Consider the following 24,452-nt stretch of genomic DNA (forward strand, 5'->3'; position numbering starts at 1 on the left):
AGGTCACAGAGCTGAGTGGTTCCCACAATCCCGTTCTTGAGAATCTTTTCCTCTTACTTCATCTGACTCAACAACGTGGTACAGGCTGCACATCGCCCAGCAAACGGGCAGATCATCCACTGCTACTTTCCAAAAGCAGGGCTGTGCTGGGGGATAACCTGGACAGCTCCTCTGGCATTTCTTTGCTGGTTTTGTATCTTTAAAATATTTTGCCCCATGAACTTCCAATGTGGACAACATAGACACACACATATGAAGTATTTTTTCTTTAAAACAGAAATGTTAATATCACAGAGTGAGGGGTTTATGACAGTGATCACAAAAGAGGACAAGAAGGGTGTGATGTCATACATGGTGGGTTCAGTGAAGCAATATTTATGACTGCATTTTCAATGATATGACATTTGCACAGGTTTTATACTCTCTGTTCATTAGCTTCTACAATTAAGAGAAATATGTGATATTTCTCTTTCTGGATTTGACTTATTTCACTTAGCATAATGATCTCCAGTTTCCAACATTTTGTTGCAAATGTCAGGATGTCATTCTGCTTTATGGCTGAGTAATAGTCTTTTACAAAAAAGATGTATTTATTTATTGAAAGGCAGAGTTACAGAGAGAGAGGAAGAGAGAGAGAAAGGGAGAAAGATCTTCCATCCACTGGTTCACTCCCCAATTGGCTCCAATGGCTGGAGCTGGGTCAGTCTAAAGCCAAAGTCAGCAGCTTCTTCCAGGTCTCCCACCCATGTGGGGAAAGTACTTGGATCATCTTCCACTGCTTTCCCAGGTGCATTAGAAGGGAACTGGACTGGAAGTGGAGCAGCTGGGACTCGAACCAGCACCCATGTGGGATGCTGATGCTGCAGGCAGTCAAGTGCTTACACCAGCTGTGGGTCTAAGAACAAGGTATCCCAGAGGTCAGTGCAGTTCATTGAGAACCTTGCTTGATGTCTTGATTTGGTCGCGAGGAGGGAATAGCAGCTGAGAAGCTACAGCCAAACAGCTACAAGTGCGGTTACCTGGCTGAGCTCTGCCAGAGACCCAGCACCGTGTTCATGTTCCAGCGTTTCATTCACCAGGATGAAGCCCACTCAGCCCCAGGCGGATGCTGGTTGGCTCCTTCGTTATGCACATCTCTTTTCCTTCTGTTACAATGCATTCAGTCTCTGGGCCTGCTGACCTGGGAGGGCCAGGTGACTTTGCAGCTTCAGGCGGCTTCTCAAGGCCTGTTTCTGGAAGTCACAGGTGAAACATTGTATATCTGTTTGGACAAACACTCTCGTTCAGAGGCGGGGAACACCCAGCCTGCCAGCGAAATCATTTGGCCTGGCCCTGCCAAGGCAGCTACAGGTGGGACTGGGAATTCAATAAATCTATAGCAGGCTAATAGTTCAGCTGATAATGTTGCATGGCCTGCAAATGCTGTTATAAATATCCACACGGCCCTGGGCAGAAAAATGTCCCCATGCCTGCTCTAGTCGGCCACAGGAGCAGTGGTTCTCAAGGTGTAAGGAGGAAAAGACCGGTGTATCCCATGTGGTTACAGAGCAGCCATGGAGACTAAGGTGCATGGGTACCCTCTACCCCTCTCTCTACCCCAATACATCCCTTCACGCTCCCTGTAATGTCCCCCGACTTCGTCTCCTTCACCCACTTAGTAGAGATAGGCTTTTTCATTTGTCTCCTTGAGCGTGGCCTGGCCCCCATCCACTCACTCCTCCCCAACAGCCTGTGATCTCAATTGCCAAACCTTGTGCTTCTCCTGGATGCGAGGATCAATAAATATCTGTGAGATATATAAACGAAAGACTTGCAAAGCCCAGAACTACATGGAAAACTCATGAAATAATTTTACTAATGTTAGGAAACTCTCTCTGCTGTGGCAGAAGGGGATGTTGGATGTTCCCACAACATGGGTGCTTGAATCCATTGAAATACAAGGCTCTGGGGATTTTAGTGACTGTCAAAAATGGCAAGCAGAAGTGTCCAAATTCTCATGAATTAGGAGCCGAAAAGTGTGTATGAGCAGGCCATTTTCTTCTATTTCCATGCAAAATCTTAATCTGCTGTATGGATAGTTGGTGTGATGATTAGGATATAAATTGCACCTGAAGCCCTGTGATTCCACGAGTCCACGTCAGCTCCTCATTCACCATGTCTGAGTGTTGTGTTTCTTCCGCAGACCCCGCGAACTCAGCCCCATCCATACTGGATGGGTTTGATCATCGCAAAGCCATGGCTGGGCAGCGCGTGGAGCTTCCTTGCAAAGCGCTTGGGCACCCTGAGCCAGACTACCGCTGGCTGAAGGACAACATGCCCCTGGAACTGTCAGGAAGGTTCCAGAAGACTGTGACGGGGCTGCTCATCGAGAACACCCGTCCCTCCGACTCAGGCAGCTACGTGTGTGAAGTGTCCAACAGATATGGAACTGCTAAGGTGATAGGCCGCCTGTACGTGAAACGTAAGTTGGTGGTAGCTTGGGACGGTGACTGAGGCTGGCCTCTGCCGATGAGTTCCTGCTATAAACAGTCTCCCTGCTTTCTCTGTAGCCTTCCGTTGGCCTCAAGGGTCTTTCTGATTTCATCTCACTTTGCAGAGGAGGAAGTTCAAGCTCAGAAATAAAAATGTGCTAGGGAATGTATTTGAAGCGTGTTGAGTGTGGGATTTGAGTTCCATCTGATCCCCAAAACTCTGAGATTCGGGCCCTGGGACTTCTACATTTCCAAGGAAACATCACCCAGCTTTCGAATTCAGGACGGCCAGCCTCTCTGGAGACAGACAGAGGGCTAAGGCAGGACTGCTCTTTCAGCATAAGGTGGCCCATGCAAGTGGCTGGCTGTGGCCTGGTTCCAGAAGGTCATTTAAATTCCTATTATCAGCAGAAATGCAGACCTCCCCATGATCCGGATATTGGATTTGGACGCAGTATTATACATCAGGTAGTGCGAGCGGGGTGGGTGTGCTTCCTCTTCAGTTGATTGCTGTGGTCGCCTTGAGAGATGTTCTAAGAAGGATGCTGGAGGCAGGCTTGGAGAAAGGGGAGCTGTGATTCTCGGGGGAGAGGGCGTGCACCCTACTCTAGTCAGACTCCCTCAATGTTACTCCTTCAAAATGTTACACTTCAAAGTGCATTGCCCGAGAACCTAGCCAGGATGAGGCACCAAGCCACGGTCAGACAGCTTGTTCTTAGTTGGCAATACAATTGTGTGTGTGTGTGTGTGTGTTTTGCCCCATCCCTGTGCTCTCTATGGAACTCCCTCTTTAGTGTCACCCCAGGTATAGACTACCTGAGCACAACACCAGCCCGAGAGAATGCATTCAGGTTACATATCCCAGTGCCTGTCTGGATCCAGCAGTGTGGCCCGAGTCCTGCGAATACCATCCCGACATGCTTAGGCTGTGGTGAGAAAGAAAGCAGAGGTAACGCGTGCACTTCTAAAGCTGGGGATGTGTGAGGAGGCAGCAGCAGACGGCCAGCAGGAATGACTCCCACAGGCTCAGCGCGTCTCCAGTGTTACAGCACCTCTCCTGGCTCCATATCCATTGTAGAGTAAACTCCACATCTCAAGTTAGCACTGAAGGATTCAGCAAGCCTGTCTGGTCATATACTTGCAATGTTATGCTTTGTGCAGCCTGCTCCTGCCCAATCTCACTTCTTCCCGATCCCTGTAGAAACCCATTCTGCTCCTGGATGCAGATCCTGGTGCTCCCTCCGCCCGAAGGGATCTGCTGAAGCTTCCCATGTCCCTTAGCCGAGCGGAATGCCCCAAGCCCAAGGACGCGTCCCCCACCCCTCCAGTCATATGCACAACGGCTCTCTAACTGGCGTCTTACAGCATCTGCTTTTTAGAAGTTGTTTGTGGAAAGGCCTGAATGGTGATGGTGCACACTGTTTTCATGGCTGGAGTCTTTGCCATGTACAGAGGCCTCCGATGCCTCTCTCTCTCTCTCGCTCTCTTTTAAGATTTATTTATTTGCAAGGCAGAGTTACAGAGAGGCAGAGAGAGAGAGCACGAACGAGCGAGCAAGCGAGAGCACTAGACAGAGGTCTTGGGCCATCTTCCACTGCTTTCCCAGGCCATAGAGAGCTGGATGGGAAGTGGAGCAGCCGGGACTTGAACAAGTGCCCATATGGGATGCTGGTGCTGCAGGCGATGGCTTTAGCCACTGTGCCACAGCGCCGGCCCCTCCCCAGTGCTTCGTGAGTGTTGCCTCCCTCCCTTCCGATTGCACAGGACATTGCTTCCTTGTTCCTTTCTCTCCTGTCCAGATGGGCAGAGTCCTGCTGGGTTCCACGTTCAGAACCCTCTTCTCTATGGCCTCTCCTCTTCTGTTCTCTCTCTCATTCGTATGGCTTCGAAGGTTGCCCCTCAGAAAGGAAACTCCGAATCTCTGTGTTTGGTGTTTCTGGCTTCCTTCCTGGGTGTCAGCCTGCCATGTCTCCCAATTTTACAGCAGGTGACCAACTGACACTTCCCAAAATGTGGTAAAACATCAGATGAAACCCTCCACCCTCTCTCCCTTCTAAGAGGCTCTGGGACTGACAGATGCATCCTGTAACCCCCACATGCAGACTTTAAATCTTAAATTCTAAGCCTTTCCTTTCTTTGTTTTAAAGATTTTATTCATTGGGGAGGCAGAGTTATAGACTGAGAGAGGGAAAGACAGAGAAAACGTCTTCCATCTGCTGGTCCACTCCCCAAATGTCTGCAGTGGCCAAAGCTGGGCTGACCCGAAGCCAGGAGCCAGGAGCTTCTTCCAGGTCTCCCACCTGAGTGCAGGGGCCCAAGCACTTGGGCCATCTTCTACTGCTTTCCCAGGCCACAGCAGAGAGCTGGATTGGAAGTGGAGCAGCCAGGACTTGAACCAGCGCCCATATGGGATGCCGGCACTGCAGGCAGAAGCTTAACCCACTACACCACACCACCGGCCCCCAGCCTTTTGTGTCTACATCCAAGTTCTGCCAAGCCCCAGAGATTGGTCTCATAGAGTTTTGTACTTGCCCCTCCACTGAGTGTTTCTGGCAGCTCTTGGCTGACAGTTTCCCCTATGCTAATCTGTCTACTGTTACATGCACGGCAAATTCCCCTAAAAATACACGTGACTGCAGCAGTCACGTGATCAGCATTCCTGGATGCTTTGTTCTCACTGCTGTAACTCCAGGACCTCAACGCCCTTCGCATTCTTGTTCCTGACAGCTTTGTGGTTCCCCCCCCCCACTGTTCTGCTTCAGGGAGCCTCTGACGCACCCACAGTGGGTGGGGGACGCTTCCCCAGACTGGGCTGTGCTTGTGCCCTCACCACGTGGCTCCTGGTCTCTAGGAGGCGCTCTTTCCATCCCGGCTGGACTCAGGGCTCTCCATCCTGATACCTGAGGACGCCCCTGGTGTTCCTGAGGATCCTGACCCACGCACTGTATGCCCAGCCCAGCCCCTTCTTCCCTCTGCTTGGCTGTGATGGTGTTTTTGTCCTTGTCTCTACATCTAGAACCAAAGAGCAAAGTCCCTGGACACAAAGATCCTCAATGCTTTGATGAGAAGTCAGGAAAAACCAGAGTAAAAAAAAAAAAAAAAACACTATTTTTGGTCATTTACCTGTTGAATGCATTTGGCTATTCAATCATTCTTCTTCAGTAAAATGGAGATGGCACACAAAGAGTTACTTACGTAATGAATGAAAAGAGTTATTTACGTAATGAGTAAAAGAGGTTTGCTGATTTAATGGCACATGTTCGTTGCACCACACTATTATCCCTCGTTGTCTCCCTGTGGATTTAGCCCCATCCTAAACACAAAGGAGTTTATTAAATTCTACTCTACATTGAATTGTGCTTATCAGATTGAAGCACAAGAGGTCAGGAATACGAATGCCAACTCCGTTCGCTGCATCTCAAGGAAACAATTCTATTTATTTCAAAACTCTATGTAATACATTGGCTGGTTAAGCCATATACAGCAGATGAGTAAGCTTTGTGTGTGTGCATGTGTGTGTGTGTAATGGCCCAGGGCAAACCCATCAATACTTTCTCAGAACAATCAAATAGGATTTATATATTCAAACAGTATGTTCCTGTTGGTAACCAGCATGTTGTAATTCTTATTGTCTGGATGAATACCATCATCCTCACATCCACTCGGTGACAAAACAGTTTGACCAGCATCACTCTATTACTTACACAGAGAAACAAAAGCGGAAAGAAATATCAACAATGGCATTTCCAAAATGGTGCACTACAAAATAATGTGAAATCTAGGAAGCAAATGGAACACGTGTGCATTGATGCATTTGCCTTTTCAAAAGTCTAGCACGGTGATGAAGTGCTTTCTCAATATGTGATGCCTGTACCTTTTCTTCTCTCTTGTCCAACTCTCCAGAGCCCCTAAAAGCCACCATCAGTCCCAGGAAGGTTAAAAGCAGTGTGGGGAGCCAGGTCTCCTTGTCCTGCAGCGTGACGGGCACTGAAGACCAGGAGCTCTCCTGGTATCGCAACGGCGAAGTCCTCAACCCTGGCAAAAATGTGCGGATCACAGGGACCAACCACGAAAACCTTATCATGGATCACATGGTCAAAAGTGATGGTGGTGCGTACCAGTGCTTCGTGCGCAAGGACAAGCTGTCGGCGCAGGACTACGTGCAGGTGGTCCTGGAAGGTCAGTGGGCCTCGGCGGAGGGCAAGGCAGTGCTGACTATGTGGTTTGAGGATTTTTGTCTCTCTAGCCAGCTAACAACTGCACGCTAGATTTTTTCAGGCTAAATCAGGCACATAAGGGAGGGGGTCATTCTGATGAGAATGGAACTGTGCATGTTATAAGGAACCTAAAGTAACATACATGGATAACTTCGTGTGTGTAAAGTCCTTGTTAAGGCGTAAACCGCAGACACTTGGGCACCTACCATTTGGTTGACGATTCCTGGTTCTCTAGGCCAGGGCTTCCTCGTCAAGGCTTGTTTGGGGGCTGCTTTGTGGGATGCACTGCAGGGTGCTGAGCAGGATCTCCGTCCGCTGAGCTGGCAGCACCCTGCTTCCACCTTGCAGCCGTCAGAGACGTCCTCGGGCACTGCCACACGTTCAGGGTGGGTGGTAAGGGACTTCCCTAGCCACGGCGTGCCACTCTGGTGGTGAGCAGTTCAGGGGTGGGTGGTAAGGGACTTCCCTAACCACGGCGTGCCACTCTGGCAGTGAGGGGTTCAGGGGTGGGTGGTAAGGGACTTCCCTAGCCAAGGCGTGCCACTCTGGCAGTGAGGGGTTCAGGGGTGGGTGGTAAGGGACTTCCCTAACCACGGCGTGCCACTCTGGCAGTGAGGGGTTCAGGGGTGGGTGGTAAGGGACTTCCCTAACCACGGCGTGCCACTCTGGCAGTGAGGGGTTCAGGGGTGGGTGGTAAGGGACTTCCCTAACCACGGCGTGCCACTCTGGCAGTGAGGGGTTCAGGGTGGGTGGTAAGGGACTTCCCTAGCCACGGCGTGCCACTCTAGTGGTGAGCGGTTCAGGGGTGGGTGGTAAGGGACTTCCCTAGCCACGGCGTGCCACTCTAGTGGTGAGCGGTTCAGGGTGGGTGGTAAGGGCCTTCCCTAGCCACGGCGTGCCACTCTAGTGGTGAGCGGTTCAGGGTGGGTGGTAAGGGACTTCCCTCGCCAAGGCGTGCCACTCTGGCCGTGAGCGGTAAGCCAGCATGGTGCTGGGTGGGGTGAAACGTGGTGTCCGGTTGGCACAGTTGTCCCCAGCTGGGTCCAAACGTTTGTCCCCAGATGTAAGCTAGTGGGATTTGTAAGGGGTTACTCTGTGGTACAGCAGGTGTTAGGCATGCTCTACCATTGGCTTTGCTTAACTGGTTGCTGCATACTTAAAGCTTTTAGGAGCATCAGCCAGGGAAAGACACTACGGCAGGAACGTTGAAATCAGACTCTCAGTTACCACCGGTCCATTGCAGCCACTTCTGTTTGTGTCTTGCATTGTGCTAATACACATTCTGTCTTTACACATCACTTAAAAGTCATCTGCTGCCATCATTTGATAAAAATAACGAAATGATTTTCCTACAGTCGGAGGAGAGAACAAAGTCCATTACAAAATTAAGTTTGTATGTGTCATAATACTGAGATATATTTCTATTACTCGTTTTAAACTTTGGCTAATTTTTAAGAAGAACCAAGGTTCCTATTTTGATTCGTGCGTTTCCTTGCAGAGAATGACTTTATAAGCCGAGGTAAAATCAGCCAATGGCCGGCCTTAAATTAAATGCCTGACATGGTGACTAACAGCAAAAGTAATTAATTTGTCCAGAGCCAGCGTGCTCGTGATGGTGCACTCTGGTCCTTACAGCGTCACCGTTTCTAGATTCTTTGCAGAAAAGGGAGCGATTACCACCTGCCAAGGCCTCGTTACCTCGGCAACCATCTCACGTGACCAAGGAGACTTAAAGAGCATATTGATGATCCATAATGATGTCAAAGAGTTCAGGTTGTCAGAGAGTGACAGCCAGAAAGATTTCAACGACACACTCAGGTCTCACTGGGAAAATAATGTCTGCTTTCATCTCCAAAAAAAGCCGTCACTTGAACAAAAAGGGGGGGGGGGGGGGCAGAGGAGCAGCCGAACACACTCGGGTGTATTTGCTGCGTGTCAGCTTCCATTCAGGACGGAGGCTTCCGCTTCTTTTGTTCTCTGCTGAGAGATGACAGTGCTAATGGAGCAAAAGAGAGCAGAAGTGGAATTGCACACACAGGCCTTGCACCTGCTTTAAAATGGGGCCCAGCCAGTATCCTCTGGGGAACGCCCCGTGACTCCCATGAGACGGCTGTGGGTGCAAGCAACAGGACAGAGACCGTGACACCAGGAGCCAGCAGTGACCGTGGAGACAGTGGGGAGTTGGGGGCTGTTTTTCAACAAGAAAATTGGACTGTAGTAAGTACAGCTTCAAAGTGAAACCAGAGGACTTGGGAAATGGAATCATAAAGAAGAAGAAGAAGTCCCAGTTCTTGATAGGGTGGAAGGGCAGGACCAGATTAACCCCCAAGCTGATAAAAATTAGGGACTTTCGAGGAACAAGGCTAGAGGGACAACAAATGCAGCAGAAAAGATTTGACCCTGAAAGAATGGATTAGGATTAGGAGATACCTGCATTGCCACCAGCCCCCCGAGAACACTCCCCACTTGCTACAGAAAGAACTGGAAGGAGCTGCTGTCTTCTGGGGTTGAGGGGGTCAAGGACGTGGCTCTGGGCTACTGCAACACCTGCAAAGTGCATGGGTGGAGCAGAAACCCAGACAGAAGGAACAACAGCATCGTCTGCAGGTCTCCAAATGTCCCCCTTGGAAAACGTGGGTGGCACCCAACCGCAAACATGTGGGAGAGAATCCTAGTCCACAGTAAAAAATAATGAGACATTTATAAAGGGCGCTGTGAGCAGAGGACAGGGGAGAAAGCAGACAGTGGGGACAGACCCCGAGAGGACCCAGGTGTTAGAAGGAGTGGATCAGGAGTTTGCAGTTGCTATTTAAAATATTAGCAATGTGGGGCCAACGCTGTGGTGTAGTGATTAAGCCGGTTCTAGTCCTGGCTGCTCCACTACCCATCCAGCTCTGTGCTGTGCCCTGGGAAAGCAGTAGAAGATGGCCCAAGTGCTGGGGCCCCTGCACCCACGTGGGAGACCTGGAGGAAGCTCCTGGCTCCTGGCTTCAGATCAGCCCAGCTCGGCCTTTGCAGTCAGATGAAAGACCTCTCTGTCTATAACTCTGACTCTCAAACAAATAAATCTTTAAAAAAAATCAATAACTTAAAGGAAAATATAGACATAATGAGAAAGACAAGCAGATAAATAAAAATGTAAAAGAAAATTAATAGAAGTGAAAAAACTTACTGTATTTGCTTTAACGAAAGATTGGAGAAGAAAGAAGAAAAAACAATGAAGTTGAACATAGATAGAAAATATTTCATCTGAAACGTGGAAAGAATCCTGCAAAGTAAATGCGTGAACCTTGGTTACATAGAAGACATTGTCAGGCGGCCTGACATCTGTGTAACCAGAGGTGCAGAAGGAGACAGACAATGAAGCTGAAAATGTTTTGAAGAAATAATGGCCGTAGTTTTCTCAAATTTGCTACTATTAGAAAAACGAAGCCTCAAGAATTGGCTGTGTGGCACAGCAGGTCAAGCCACTGCTTGCAACACAGGTATCCCACATCAGGGCACCAGTTCAAGTCCCAGCTACTCTGCTTCCAACCCAGCTCCTTGCTGATGTGCCTGGAAGGCAGCAGAATATGACCCAAGTGCTTGGGCCCCATGTGGGAGGCCTGGATGGAGTTCCTGGGTCCTGGCTTTGGCCTGGCCTAGAACCAGCTCTGTGGCCCTTTGGGTGAGTGAACCAACATACGGAACATCCCTCTCTCTGTCTCTCCTTCCCTCTTTCTCTGTCATTCTTTCAAATAAATAAATAAGTCTATTTTGAAAATGAAGTTACAGATCCAAGAAACACAGCAAACCTCAGGAATAAACACAAAGATATTTACGTGCTGGTTTCTCAGCGTCCAGCTACTTAATACCAAAGGTAGTGAGAAACTCTTGTACGTAAAGGGGAAATCAATACAAACTATGGATAACTTCCCTGTGGGTGTTTTGGGGGCAGAAGAAATGGAGCAATGTCTCTAGATTGGTGAAAAGATAAAGCCAGAACACAACCCTGAAGATCTAGACTTGCATAGACAAAATGGTCTTCAGAATCTAAGGCTAAACAAGGGCCTTTTCAATAAACAAAATGTGGAAGGATGTGAAGGGAGAAGACTTGAGCATCAAGAAGTGGTGAGGGTGAAGAAAAGCACGTAAGGTAGAAACTCAGACCAACAAGGGGGCATGAAGGCAGCATGAAAAACAGAATGGAAACATAAGTTTCTTTGGTGCAAAACATTTTTGAAATCCATACATACAAAGGTTCTACGAAAGTTCAAGAAAAATGTATATTTTGGAAAAATTACGTGAATTATTCATATTAAAATAGACTTATTTAAATTTTCTGTCACATGAGCTTTTGGAAGTACCCTTGTGTAGGGATAAAGAACATGAGAAATGATAAAAATGTCCATAGACATTTAGCAAAATATTTTTCCTGCTTCAAATGTTTAAAGCAGCAATTGATGGATCGTAACATGATAAAGCTGTAACACTATGTTGTAGAGTTAAAACATAAATGATGTGCTAACACAGAGGGAGGCTATATTTAAATCAATTGAATTGTTTGTCACAGGTTCCTACACTTCACGTGAAGTACAGCAATTTTGACTATAAGTAGATGTGATTAAAGGCACACTAAAAGTCGTAGACACAGTACATTTAGCTGTTTATCCCATAAATACAAGATTAGCAAGACATTTTAGAAGCTAACCTATGTAAGTCACTATGTTAATAGAATAAAAAAGAAAAAACAATAGATAATATATTCAGAAAAAATCACAGAACAGAGTTCAACATCCACCCAGAATAACAAATCTCTCAGCTACCTTGGTCAGATAAACGTCACCTGTGAACAACCTGCAGCTGAAATCATAATTAATGGGTCAACAGTAAGGGGTTTTCATTTATTATTGAGACCAACACAGGGTATCCACAATACCACTTCTGTCCAGTGTTAAACTAGGATTTCTAGTCAAGCATAATAGGAAATAAATGCATGATGTTTGCAAAGGAAAATTCTCAGTTCTGTTTAACAAAAGCCATTGACATTTACAGAAGAAAATCCCAAGAAGCTACAAAGCCATTTCTGTAAGGCCGAGTAGGTTTAGAAAGCCGTCGGATACCAGAGCAGTAGACATCATGCAATTTCATTTTTATACAGTTAGAATCATTGAAAATAATCTTCTGAAATTTCCGTTCATAAAAGTGTGAAACATAAGATATATTTCATGGGAATATGAAAGATTTCAACATACAAACCACTACTAATTGTACAACATACTGACACTACAAAACACCACATTGAAATACACAAAATGCTCATATTGAAAAGGTATAACATCATCAAGGATTAAAACTATGGATATTCGACTGGCGCCACGGCTCACTTGGCTAATCCTCTGTCTGCAGCACTGGCACCCCAAGGTTCCAGTCCCAGTTGGGGCACCGGGTGCTGTCCCGGTTGCCCCTCTTCCAGTCCAGCTCTCTGCTGTGGCCTGGGAGTGCAGTGGAGGATGGCCCAAGTGCTTGGGCCCTGCACCCCATGGGAGACCAGGAGAAGCACCTGGCTCCTGGCTTCGGGTTGGTGCAGCGCAACTTCTGCAATGCACCGGCCGTAGCAGCCACTTGGGGGTGAACCAACAGCAAAAAGGAAGAAGGAAGACCTTTCTCTCTGTCTCTCTCTCTCTCACTATCTAAGTCTGCCTGTCAAAAAAAAAAAAATAACTAGAGATATTCTTGAGTTAGCAATTGTCTCTGATATAATATTCAACCAAAATCTCAATTTTACAGATTCATTTTAAAGTGTATACAGAAAAGTGGAACTCTAAGTCAGTTAAAATATCAATATCAGGGTCAGGTGTCTGGCCTACCACTTAAGACACCGGCCTTCCATTTTCGAGTACCTAGACTCGATACCCAGCTCCATCTCCCAACTCCAGCTCCCTGCTCATATACACTCTGAAAGGTAGAAGTTGATGGCTCAGGTAACTGAGCCCCTGCCATCCGTATGGGAGACCTGGATTGAATTCTTGGCTCCTAGCTTTGGCCTGGCCGAGCTTTGGCTATGGAGGGCATTTGGGAGTGAACTGGTAGCCAGGGCCTCACTCGCTTGATCTCTCTCTTTCTCCCTCATCCCCCCCCCTAAAAAAAAGAACATTCAAAATATAAATATGGAAAAGTAAAGAGAGAGCCACCCAGACAATCTTGAGGAAGTGAGTTGGATGACCCCTACTGCTAGATGGAAAGACCTACAGCACGCACAGTCCATACGTGGCTCAATGGAGCAGACACGGCCCAGACACAGGACCACACACGTAGAACGGTGAGCTGGTTTTCAGAAGGGCACAGGATATTCAAGAGCTGAACAAACAGCACTAAAACAACTCAGTAAATAAGTGGCAAAAAGCGAGTATCGATCACTTCATACCTTATACAAACCTCAATTTGATACGAGGTACAGACCTGTGTGTAAAATGCAAAACCCTGAGGTCTCTAAAAGAAAAAAAATAATTTTACATGATTTAAGGGATGATAGAGATTCCTTAGAACACAGTAAGTGCTAAATATCAATGCAAAGACATCATTAAGAAAATGAAAAGGCAGCCACAGAGTGGGTGAAAAGGTTTTATATGCCCATTCGTACAGATATACTGTACGTGATAAATATCTGACACGTTCTATGCATATATATCTAAGAAATATTTATGACCACTAAAAGATAATTATTTACTTATTTATATTCCATATGCATAAATTACTTCTACAAATCAATAACCAAAGGAAAGACAGTCCCTTACAAAATGGGCCAAACATGGGAGCAGGCAGTGCAAGTGTTTAGAGGCAGCACACCAGAAACAACACCACCTCCATTGTGTTCTGTGAAGAGTGGACAGCCTGCACTAATCCTGGAGATACAAGACGAAGCTAGCGTCAGCAGCTGGCTTCCGAATTCTTCTCCAAACGAGCCAAGCAAGAAATACAAAGGGGACCGAAGAATGTTCCAGAATCAAAGAAACTAAAGTGACCGGATAAAGAAACGTAAGCTGTGCACTGAGGTAGGATAAGCGGCATTGTCAGCCACCGAGCAGAAGTTCACTGTGGAGTTGACGGTTCAGTCACAGTGCAAGGTCAAGGCTGGATTTGCTGACTTCACTAAGGACCCTGTGGTTATGGCAGGAGAGGTGCGTGCCGGTGAGAGAACCTACTCCCTTTTCACATTTGTTGGAAGCTCAAAAGCAGGCCAAACTCACTCCTGTGGATAGAAATCCAAGCAGGGATGGGGATGGCTTAAACACAGCTTTGGGGAAATGTTTACGTCTTGAGGACTTTGCAGGTCACACAGGTGTTCACATTTAGCCAAGCTCACCCACACACTCGGGATCGGTACATTCCACTCTATGTAAAGTTTCCCTACTTTAAAAAAACGGAGGAACATTTTCCTAAGCAGATAAAAGCACTTGTCTCTTCAGCGCTGAGTGCAAAAATCAATGCAGAGAAATGTATAGCCAAATGAGCCCCACAGAAGGTGTGGAATTACAGGGACAAATTGTCCCAAGTGCAAATGACTGGTTATGGATGTGACATCTGACTCCCTGGACATGAAACACCTAGCCTGATGAGGCAGCATCTGCTGTGTGTTGGAGAAAGAAACACAGATTTTTGTTGAAATTTTAATATTTAAAAATTTTAATATCAATGTTGTCTCTGATAGAAGAAAACGTTTGCAATCTAAGGGCACAGGAATAAGTGACTTACAAATGCACCCAAGGAAACGAAACAGTAAGAAACAGACTTGAGGGCCTTCTGCAGTCACCTGGAGCAGGAGTTGTGTGGAGGACGTGAGGACCCCAAGGCTTGGGAACCAAGAGATGGGGAGGGTTGTGGGCAGCTCCACTGCACAGCTCCCCCCCCCCCCACTGCCGGTGGAACCCCATGCATTTTGCCCAACTGGCCGCGGATCGAGGCTTCAAGGATTTGGGGTGATGAGGGGCACCTTCCACAGGGTACAGGCAGCTATCAGCAGTCACCTTTCTCTGAGGGAACTGCAAGCTATCCTGTGTCGTTTCTCCCCCCTTTAAATGTCTCTGATTTTCCACAACAGATTTGTATGTATATATACATCTATACGCTACTTTTCTAATAACCATTTAAAGCTAAATAAAATCCTTCAACCATTATCTTCCATTTGAAGACAAACACATGAACTAAAAATGGGTTTTAAAATGCTTTTAAAAAAAATTATGTAGGATCCCTGTCTTTAATGTGCTGTACATTGCTATTTAATGCTATAATTAGTAATCCAATGGTAGTTTTTTCACTTTATGTTGCTATATGGGCAAAATGTTGAAATCTTTACCTAATATATACTAAACTGATCTTCTGTATACAAAGAGAATTGAAAATGAATCTTTACATGAATGGAAGGGGAAAGGGAGCGGGAAAGGGGAGGGTTGCGGGCGGGAGGGAAGTTATGGGAGGGGGGAAGCCATTGTAACCTATAAGCTGTACTTTGGAAATTTATATTCATTAAATAAAAGTTTAATAAAAAAAATAAAATGCTTTTAGGAGCAAAAAATGTCAGCCTCCAGCAAGGTTTATTACTGGACTCAAAAATCCCATTGTACGTGGCCGCAGTCATGTCAGGATGACCCACTGATGCCTGGGAAAAGCATCATGATGTGGATTTATAGGTCGGAGGCTGGCAGGCCTATTGACAACCTTTCTAAATTTTGATTTTCCCAGGTCTTCTCTAATATACCAGTCTCTTTATTTTTAATGAAAATATGTTTAAAAAGTAGCATTTGTGATTACAACCATTATAATAAGAGGAAGAGTGTTCATCTATGTGATAGAAATGTGATGAGATGAGCCAATTTGATCTTTGCTAAGCATATTGGAGATTTTCTCGAAAGCAAAGGTCCTAGCTTATTTGAGACAGGTTTGCCTCCTCGTGCCTCTTGGCCCCATCGTCAGGGGTGCCAGTTTCGCTCTCAGAAGGATTCCAAGCTGGCTGGCAAGTCATATGGCGACTAACTTAAAATCACGTACAGATGTTCAATATGTGCTGGAAGGACCGACCTGTGCTGGGTTCTACCCACTCTCAGAGACCTCACGGGCATTTCCACGCAGTCAGCTCTCTCGTTAAAAGGTTAAAACAATATTTCTAATGAGAATATTATAAAGGGGAGGTCATCAGTCTCCCAGGAGTTTCCTTTGTGCCTCTACACAGTTCCCTAGTGAGAAATCCCTCCATCAGCCGAGGGATGTACAACGCTGGTGTGACTGTGGAGGGGCGTGGGTGTGCTTATGCATTTACGATTGTGGATAGGGACAGCCCAGTTTTGAGTTGGCGACTTCTTAGGAAACTGCCATGGTTTTACTGGACTTCTGGATTGCTTTATTGTCCCCCTAATGAGACAATTATGAGAAATTGAGAAATTTCTACTTGAGAAAATTATGCTAGTTCTATGCATACTGGTTTTGATCCTGTTCTGATAGGGCTTCATCCCTAACACCACATCTTCTGCAGGGGTTTTTACCAACCATGACCTTGACCTCCTAGCCGCAAAGCAAATGCACTTGGAAGTTGTTTAATTATAGTGCCACTTATGTCCGTAATCTGTCCCCTGCAGATGGAACTCCCAAGATCATTTCTGCCTTCAGTGAAAAGGTGGTGAGTCCAGCGGAGCCCGTGTCCCTCATGTGCAACGTGAAGGGGACGCCCCTGCCCACAATCACATGGACCCTGGACGACGACCCGATCCTCAAGGGCGGCAGCCACCGCATCAGCCAGATGATCACGTCCGAGGGCAACGTGGTCAGCTACCTGAACATCTCCAGCTCCCAGGTGCGCGACGGCGGAGTGTACCGCTGCACGGCCAACAACTCTGCGGGAGTCGTCCTGTACCAGGCTCGAATAAACGTAAGAGGTGCTTGTCAGATCAGCTCCTCCAAAACACACATGCCTCACTGGAGTGGAGAAGGGGTGCTGCATGCCCGAGCCGAGGCCTGGAACGCCCGGCCGACCAGCTCGCGCTTCCCAGTTCCTGCCCTTTCCTTCCGACTCAGGAACGGCACTGATCGGGTTACCGTTGGACGTGGCACTCGGGGTTCTGTAGTCAGCCTGTTCTCTTGTCTCACTCTTCGACGTGTCCAGCTGAGCTTTCCTCTCCTGGGTTTTGCTGTGCATGCCCTTCCCTCTCTCCTTTCCTTCTGTCTTACTCCATCTGTGGTCAACCCCCTGTCCATGGTCCTTAACTTGCATTCGTGGTGCGACATGGCATAACCTCCATCTTCATGATCTAGTTTATAGAGAGAGCTGAACAGTCGTTCAGTTGCTTCTTGTGTCGTCACAAAAAGAGCATGACCGCTCGGTGTAGACTAGCTACAACGTGTAGACTAAGCTGCCTTTTCTCTTGTCATTCAAACGATTCCATAGACATGGTTGATAGGGTATCCGATACTGATCCGAATCACTTGGAAGTCATAAAAGTGTTTCTTAGCACAAAATGCTGAATACAGACAAAATCGTTTAATTGAAAAAGAGGGGTTTCTATGAAAAAAAACCCAACATTATCAACTCAAGAAAAAGTGAACCCCATTTCCCTACACGTGATGTACCCTTAAATTATTTTCAAGAGCTTCTTTGTGTGTCTCTAGGGCCTGCAAGCATCCGACCAATGAAAAACATCACGGCGATAGCAGGACGGGACACGTACATTCACTGCCGGGTGATTGGCTACCCCTACTACTCCATCAAATGGTACAAGAACTCCAACCTGCTTCCTTTTAACCATCGCCAGGTGGCATTTGAGAACAATGGAACTCTAAAACTCTCGGATGTGCAGAAAGAAGTCGACGAGGGGGAGTACACCTGCAATGTGTTGGTTCAACCACAGCTCTCCACCAGCCAGAGCGTCCACGTGACTGTGAAAGGTAACTTCCGCTCCCCTCTGGGTTCCCTGGCCTGGTCTGTTCACCAGCCCAAGGCCAAGGATGGGTACTGCAGGAATCTGCACCTGCGGAGTAGGAGAGTGGCGGGAACACTGAATGTCCTCTTTAGGCTAGACACTGGGGGCACCTGTAGACAGGCGTGTTTTCCTGCTCTGTGGCTCCTTTTCCAAAGACCCATGCGTTAACGTTGCCATAGGAAAAACCCACCCATCCTTGCCATGGTTACCGGGTTATCTCTTCTTTTGGTAACTTAGGAATGTGGGTTGTTGTTTTGCTACCAACTCCTAAAGGTGAGTTCTTTCAGATTCTGAACAGAGAGACTTTTCCTAACATGTGAGGACTTCTGACAAACCTCTCCCCTTGAGTCGGTGAGCAGGCCAAGGAATCACAGGTTGGAAAGGCACGACAGAAAGTTTTCTTGATAGAATTGTTCTCTCCCACATGGGATGGGCTGGCCGGAATTGTGTCAGGGGAATCTTTGTATGGATATCACTCAACTCATCCCCAACCTCCTTACCAATAAAGACCCACGAAGTGACAAGATTCACCACAGAAACCCAACGTCCAGTGACAGAGCCTAGGGGGACCCGTCTCTTCCACTCCCCCGGTTTCCTCCACTGAAAGTAAAGTCAATGTTCCTCAACTGTGCAGACAATCCACATGAAGGAGGTTACGAGATAACTCTAGTACGTTCTAAAATAGGTTCTGACACCTTCGGGGCAGCCTCCAGCCCTGCTGAGTGTCCCAAGCTCCCTCCCCATGTAGTTATCTTCTCATGCCCTGGTTCCCAGGCTGCACAAGGTTCTCATGATATCCCCAATGGTCTTTTCCCACAGACCCCATTAGCTTTACTTTAAAAAGTATCTATACATACACACATACACACGTTCATGTATATATATATATATATATACACACACATATATATACATATATACATATATATACAATGTAGCATATTATAGAATATGCATTATATATTAGCTCTACCTGTGCATAAATAATTGTTGAATGTTTTTTAATGTTAACATATATCTAAATAATTTTCTCAAGTACTCACAAACTCCTGGTAAACCAGACAGTAATAGCTGCACAAAAGTTCATCTTGTGGTTTTCTGTGTGTCCTCAACCACCAGATTGTGGAGCACCTACTTCATGCCAAACACCACATCTGAGCACTGAGAATATGACGATGAAGGAGCCGAGCAAGTTTTCTCCTTATTCAGCTCTCCTTGCAGTCAGGAGAGGCAATCAGTAAACAAACAAGATGAGAGCCGGCGCCGCGGCTCAACAGGCTAATCCTCCGCCTAGCGGCGCCGGCACACCGGGTTCTAGGCCCGGTCGGGGCGCTGGATTCTGTCCCGGTTGCCCCTCTTCCAGACCAGCTCTCTGCTGTGGCCAGGGAGTGCAGTGGAGGATGGCCCAAGTCCTTGGGCCCTGCACCTGCATGGGAGACCAGGAGAAGCACCTGGCTCCTGGCTTCAGATCAGCGCGGTGTGCCGGCCGCAGCGGCCATTGGAGGGTGAACCAACGGCAAAGGAAGACCTTTCTCTCTGTCTCTCTCTCTCACTGTCCACTCTGCCTGTCAAAAACAAAATAAAATAAAAAATAAAAAAAGATGAGTAACAGACCTGGAGCCACCTTGTAGTACCTAGCACAGTGCAGACTTAAACATGGACAGTGTCTTAAAGATTGTTGTAATGGACAGTCAGGAGCCTTATTGAGGACTATTTTGTACTTTTCTTCCTTCAAATTCATGATTCTGCCATGCTCTATGCCTGAATGTTCTCCCTGCACATGAGTGTAACATGATAAGTTGATCATGATTGGTTCACTGAGTTATAGTGATCATAAGTTGTTAAACAATTAGTTCACTGAGTTACATGGATCTGCCAAATAGAGACACACATCGTCCACTATAAAAGTGTCATATTCATTAATACCCCCACAATAGAGACACACATCACCCACTAAAAAAATATTACATTCATTGAACTCATCAGAAGGATCCAAAAGTTGATAAGCTACCCCAGGTCATGGTGGCATATGAGTCTCCTGAAATTCTATTCTACTTGCAAGTTTGAGTTTTGTCATTTGCAGCAAACACTGTCAGTTGTTATCCTGAGAGCAATAGACTCATTTCTCTCTCTGGGGATGTCTGCAAAGACACAGGCCCAGGTAATTTTTGGTGTTTAGGTAGCCATTCTTGAAAAGAAAGAAACTGCCATGGAGAAAGCCACCAGGGAGCTTGCAGATCAAGCAAGGGCAGTTCTTTGCTTCTAGAAGACTGTGCTCCTTCGGAGGCAGCCAAAGCATTTTGTGTGTTCTTTATGTTTTGTTCTGTGGAATACAGAACACTAAAAATGACATGAATTTTAGGTTCGTGATTTATTTATTTATTTATTTATTTATTTATTGACAGGCAGAGTGGACAGTGAGAGAGATAGAGAGAGGTTCATGATTTAATACAATTTTTTTTTATTGTTTCAAGAGTCCTTGAAACTGACTTAAAACAACCAAGAGTATGTGGTGTCACATAATACAACGACACACTAATATGGAATGCCACAGTTACAAGTGCCACTGCAGCACCACACCACCCCCAATGTTGGTTTTCTGAGTCATGGGATGAGAGTAGTCAAAATGGGATGAAGGAACCAGCAGATGCCCTATTAGAAAGTCAATGTGGTCTCCCATCCAAGTACTAACCAGGCCCGACCCTGCTTAGCTTCCGAGATCAGACGAGATCGGGCGTGTTCAGGGTGGTATGAAGTGAAATGGACACTATGAGAAATAGTAACTTGATCAGCTCTTGTCCTGACTGTTGATGTACAATGTAATGTTTTATCCATTTTAGTATTTTTTTTTGTTCTAGTACTATTGGTTGAACTCTGTAATTAACACACAATTATTCTTAGGTGTTTAAATTTAACTGAAAAGTGATCCCTGTTAAATATAAGAGTGGGAATAAGAGAGGGAGGAAATGTACAATTTGGGACATGCTCAATCAGACTTGCCCCAAATGGTGGAGTTAGAAATGTGCCAGGGGATTCCAATTCAATCCCATCAAGGTGGCACCTACCAATGCCATCTCACTAGTCCAAGTGATCAATTTCAGTTCACAGTTGATCACACTGATAGGTCTAAGAGTCAAAGGGATCACACAAACAAGACTAGTGTCTGCTAATACTAGCCGATAGAATCAAAAAGGGAGAGAACGATCCATCATGGGAAGTGGGATACACAGCAGACTCATAGAATGGCAGATGTCCTAAATAGCACTCTGGCCTAAGAATCAGCCCCTAAGGCATTCGGATCTGGCTGAAGAGCCCATGAGAGTATTTTAGGCATGGAAAGCCAAGACACTCTGGAAAAAAAAAAGAAGAAAACCTAAATGAAAGGTCCCTGCAAGTGAGATCCTAGTGGAAAGAACAGGGCCATCAAAGAAGGAGGTACCTTTCTCTGAAGGGAGGAGAGAACTTCCACTTTGACTATGACCCTGTCGGAATAAGATCAAAGTCGGCGAACTCAAAAGGCTTCCATAGCCTTGGCAACTCATGACTACAGCCTAGAGAGATTACTGATGCCATAAATAAGAGTGTCAAATTGTTAAGTCAACAACAGGAGTCACTGTGTACTTACTCCTCATGTGGGATCTGTCCTTAATGTGTTGTCCAATGTGAAGTAATACCATAACTAGTACTGAAATAGTATTTTACACTTTGTGTTTCTGTGTGGGTGCAAACTGATGAAATCTTTACTTAATATATACTAAATCAATCTTCTGTATATAAAGAGAATTGAAAATGAAAAAAAAATCAATGCGGATGAGAGGTGGCGGTGGTTTGGCTGGGGGAGAGAGCAGTGGAGGTAGTGAGTATTCTGGATGTGTTGTGAAGGGGACCATTCAATAGCATTCCTTCATGGACTGGATGAGGGTGTGAGAGAATAAAGGACATTCCAGGAAGTCTCTAAAAAGAGCCTTCTAGATAGATTAGATCTTTTTGATAACCACACACTATGAGAATGTCACCCATTAATTGCAGTTTGGTCACAAGAACCTTGATGATGGATTTACCCAAAAGCTGGGCATGCAGAACTTGCTCGGAACATACATGTGTGGGTCATCACATATGAATTAATCATTTGTGCACACATCTTGGCAGAGAAGAAAGAGCACATCTTTTTGTTCTTCATTATTCAGAACATGTTTTCTTTTAAGAAGTATTTCACAAATGAGATGCAGTTGGCTATCAATACTATGGCAGTTAATTTCATCTTTCTTGTATAGATAAAGACAACCTTAGGCACTGAAGCAGGAAGGTGCAGGATGGGTGGGTAGGATCACCCTGAAGGAGGCTGTCTAGAACCTACCTGATGCAGAATAGTAAGCTCTGGATTCCCACATGCAAGCTGAGGGTGTCCTTTTGCCTTTGCCATGCCCACACACATAGAAAGATGTCTATAGTCATTCGGTGCAATGTGCCATTCGCATTCCTGGTTTAAAATGACTTGTGGCTTCTAACACACAGTAGCAGTTACACACCATTAGCACTTTTTTCCTTTACTCTGATCTCAAAAATTTTTTTCCTTTACTCTGATCTCAGAAAAAGCCAAATTGACTTCTGAATGCTTAATTTTTCTTTTTAGAGTATTTTAAAATTTAATATTTAAATAAAAATCATACTTGAGTGGCCAGGATTTTAGCCATTGGCACTTTCTAAAAGATTAATTACTTTTACTCTTTTCAGTCATGTGAAATTTGCGGGAGGAAGGTAAGGAATCAATGGCCTGTTGGGAAAATGGAGAACTTTTGTTCTTTTCATGGATCAAGATTGAAAGGGTCTTGCTGATTGGACTCATATGTGTACAGCTCCGTCCCCTTCCCTGGTAGACTGCTCTGTGGGAATTCACTCAGGTGATTTTAGAAAAGCAGTGATGGAGCCTCCATGCTTAACTGCCTTCAGAAGTGGAAGCAGGCACACGTGGTTCCAATGAAAATGCTGCACGTGCAAAACCAGAACCAGTCAACCTCATTCCCAGAGGTTCTTCCTTACCACTGAGTGTAGTGTGTGTGTGTGTGAGAGAGAGAGAGAGAGTGTGGGTGTGTGTGTGAGAGAGTGTGTATGTGTGAGAGAGAGTGTGGGGGTGTGTGTGAGAGAGTGGGGGGGTATGTGTGCATGAGTGTACAAGTGTGTGTGTGAGAGTGTGGGGTGTGTGAGTATACGAGTATGTGTGTATGTGTGTGTCCATGGTAGTGTGTATGTGAGTGTGTGAGTGTGTGTGAATGTGTGTGTGATAGTGTGTATTGTGTGAGTAAATTTATGTGTGTATCATGTGTGTGAGAGTATCTGAATATATGTGAGTGTGAGTATGTGTGTGAATGTGTGAGTTTATGAATGTGTGTGATAGCTTGTATGTATGTGTGAGTGCATGTGAATGTGTATGTATAAATGTATGTTAGTGTGTGTGTGAGAATGCTTGAGTATGTATGTATGAGTGTGAGTAGCACGTATGTATGAATGTTTGATAGTGTGTGAATATGCGTGTGTTTATGTGTGTGTGATGGTGTGTGAGTATGCATGTATATGTGAATGTGTGAGTATATGTGTGTGTGAGTGCATGTGAATGTGTGTATGGGTAAAAATGTATGTTAGAGTATGTGTGTGAGTATGCATGATGATGTGTGTATGTGTGTGTGCGTAGCATGTGTATATGAAAGTGTGATAGTGAGTAAATATGTACATGTGTCTATGAGTGTGTGACAATGTGTGCATATATGTGTGTGAGTATGTAAATATGTGTGAATGTGTGAGTGCATGAGTGTGTGTGTTAGTGTATGTGTGTATGAGTGCATGTAAATGTGAGTGCATGAGTGTGTGTGTTAGTGTATGTGAGTTATGTGTGAGTATGAGTGTGTGATTAGCATGTGTGTAAAAATGTGTGATAGTGTGTGAATATGTGTTTATGAATGAGTGATGGTGTGTATGTGTGTGAGTGTATGAGGTGTTAGTGATGTGTGAATCAGTGAGTGTGTGAGTAGCGTGTGTGTATGAATGTGTGATAGTGAATATGTGTGTGTGTTTATGAGTGTGTGATGGTGTGTGAGTATGCCTGAGGTTGTGTGAATGTGTGTGAGTATATGAGTATGTGCGAGTGTGTGAGTGTGTTTAGGTGATGCTTAGAAACAGTGCTATTTACCAGTCAGGTATTTTTTGGTAATAGTCATTTCCCACATGCCTGGAAATTTTGAAAAGGAGTCCTGCATGATCACTATAAATAAAATACTAATTATTGATAGTGGCTGAAACTTAAGGTCTGAAATAAATCTAGCTGTCCAGAAGTGCAATTTTGCTGCCTTCAAACATAGCCAGAAATGAAAGGCAAAATCCCTTCTTTCACTTTGTTTCAATTTAACAAGCAATTTCATGCTTAACACATTTCAAAGCTTTTTCTTTCCTATTTTGGGTGCCACACGGAACTTCCCAGTGCCTAACTGAGTGTTCTAATTGCTGGGGACCAACACTGCCAGGAAAGTTAATTGGTTGCTCGATAAAAATGTCACCTTCTATTTACATTTATATAAAACTTCATAGTTTACAAAACACTTTCATATGTGTCACCTTAATTAATCCTCACAGTGACTCTGTAATGTAGATGGAATGTAATCAGAGAGACAGGATACAGGAGCGAGACTTGGGCAAGGCCATCTAGAAATGGATTCGAGACTTACATGTGGGTCTTCTGATTCCAATACTTAGAAACGGAATTCGTGCCGCAGCAGGAGGCTGGGGGAGACAGGAAGTGCCACCACTGGCACAAAGCCCAAGAC

General features: G+C 45.6%; 1 protein-coding gene across 1 annotated transcript in view; it reads left to right on the forward strand.

Annotated features, from left to right (window-relative positions):
• The window catches only part of DSCAM (DS cell adhesion molecule), a 707,908-nt gene that overhangs the window by 410,115 nt on the left and 273,341 nt on the right, over positions 1-24,452 (forward strand). The window contains exons 6-9 of the mRNA XM_062174789.1: positions 2,183-2,461; positions 6,375-6,650; positions 16,300-16,596; positions 17,327-17,602. Of these exons, the coding sequence (XP_062030773.1) occupies positions 2,183-2,461; positions 6,375-6,650; positions 16,300-16,596; positions 17,327-17,602 (1,128 nt within the window). The remainder of the gene's footprint in view (positions 1-2,182; positions 2,462-6,374; positions 6,651-16,299; positions 16,597-17,326; positions 17,603-24,452) is intronic.

This window comes from Lepus europaeus, chromosome 2 (assembly GCF_033115175.1).
Source record: "Lepus europaeus isolate LE1 chromosome 2, mLepTim1.pri, whole genome shotgun sequence".
In the NCBI taxonomy this organism is placed as follows: Eukaryota; Metazoa; Chordata; class Mammalia; order Lagomorpha; family Leporidae; genus Lepus; species Lepus europaeus.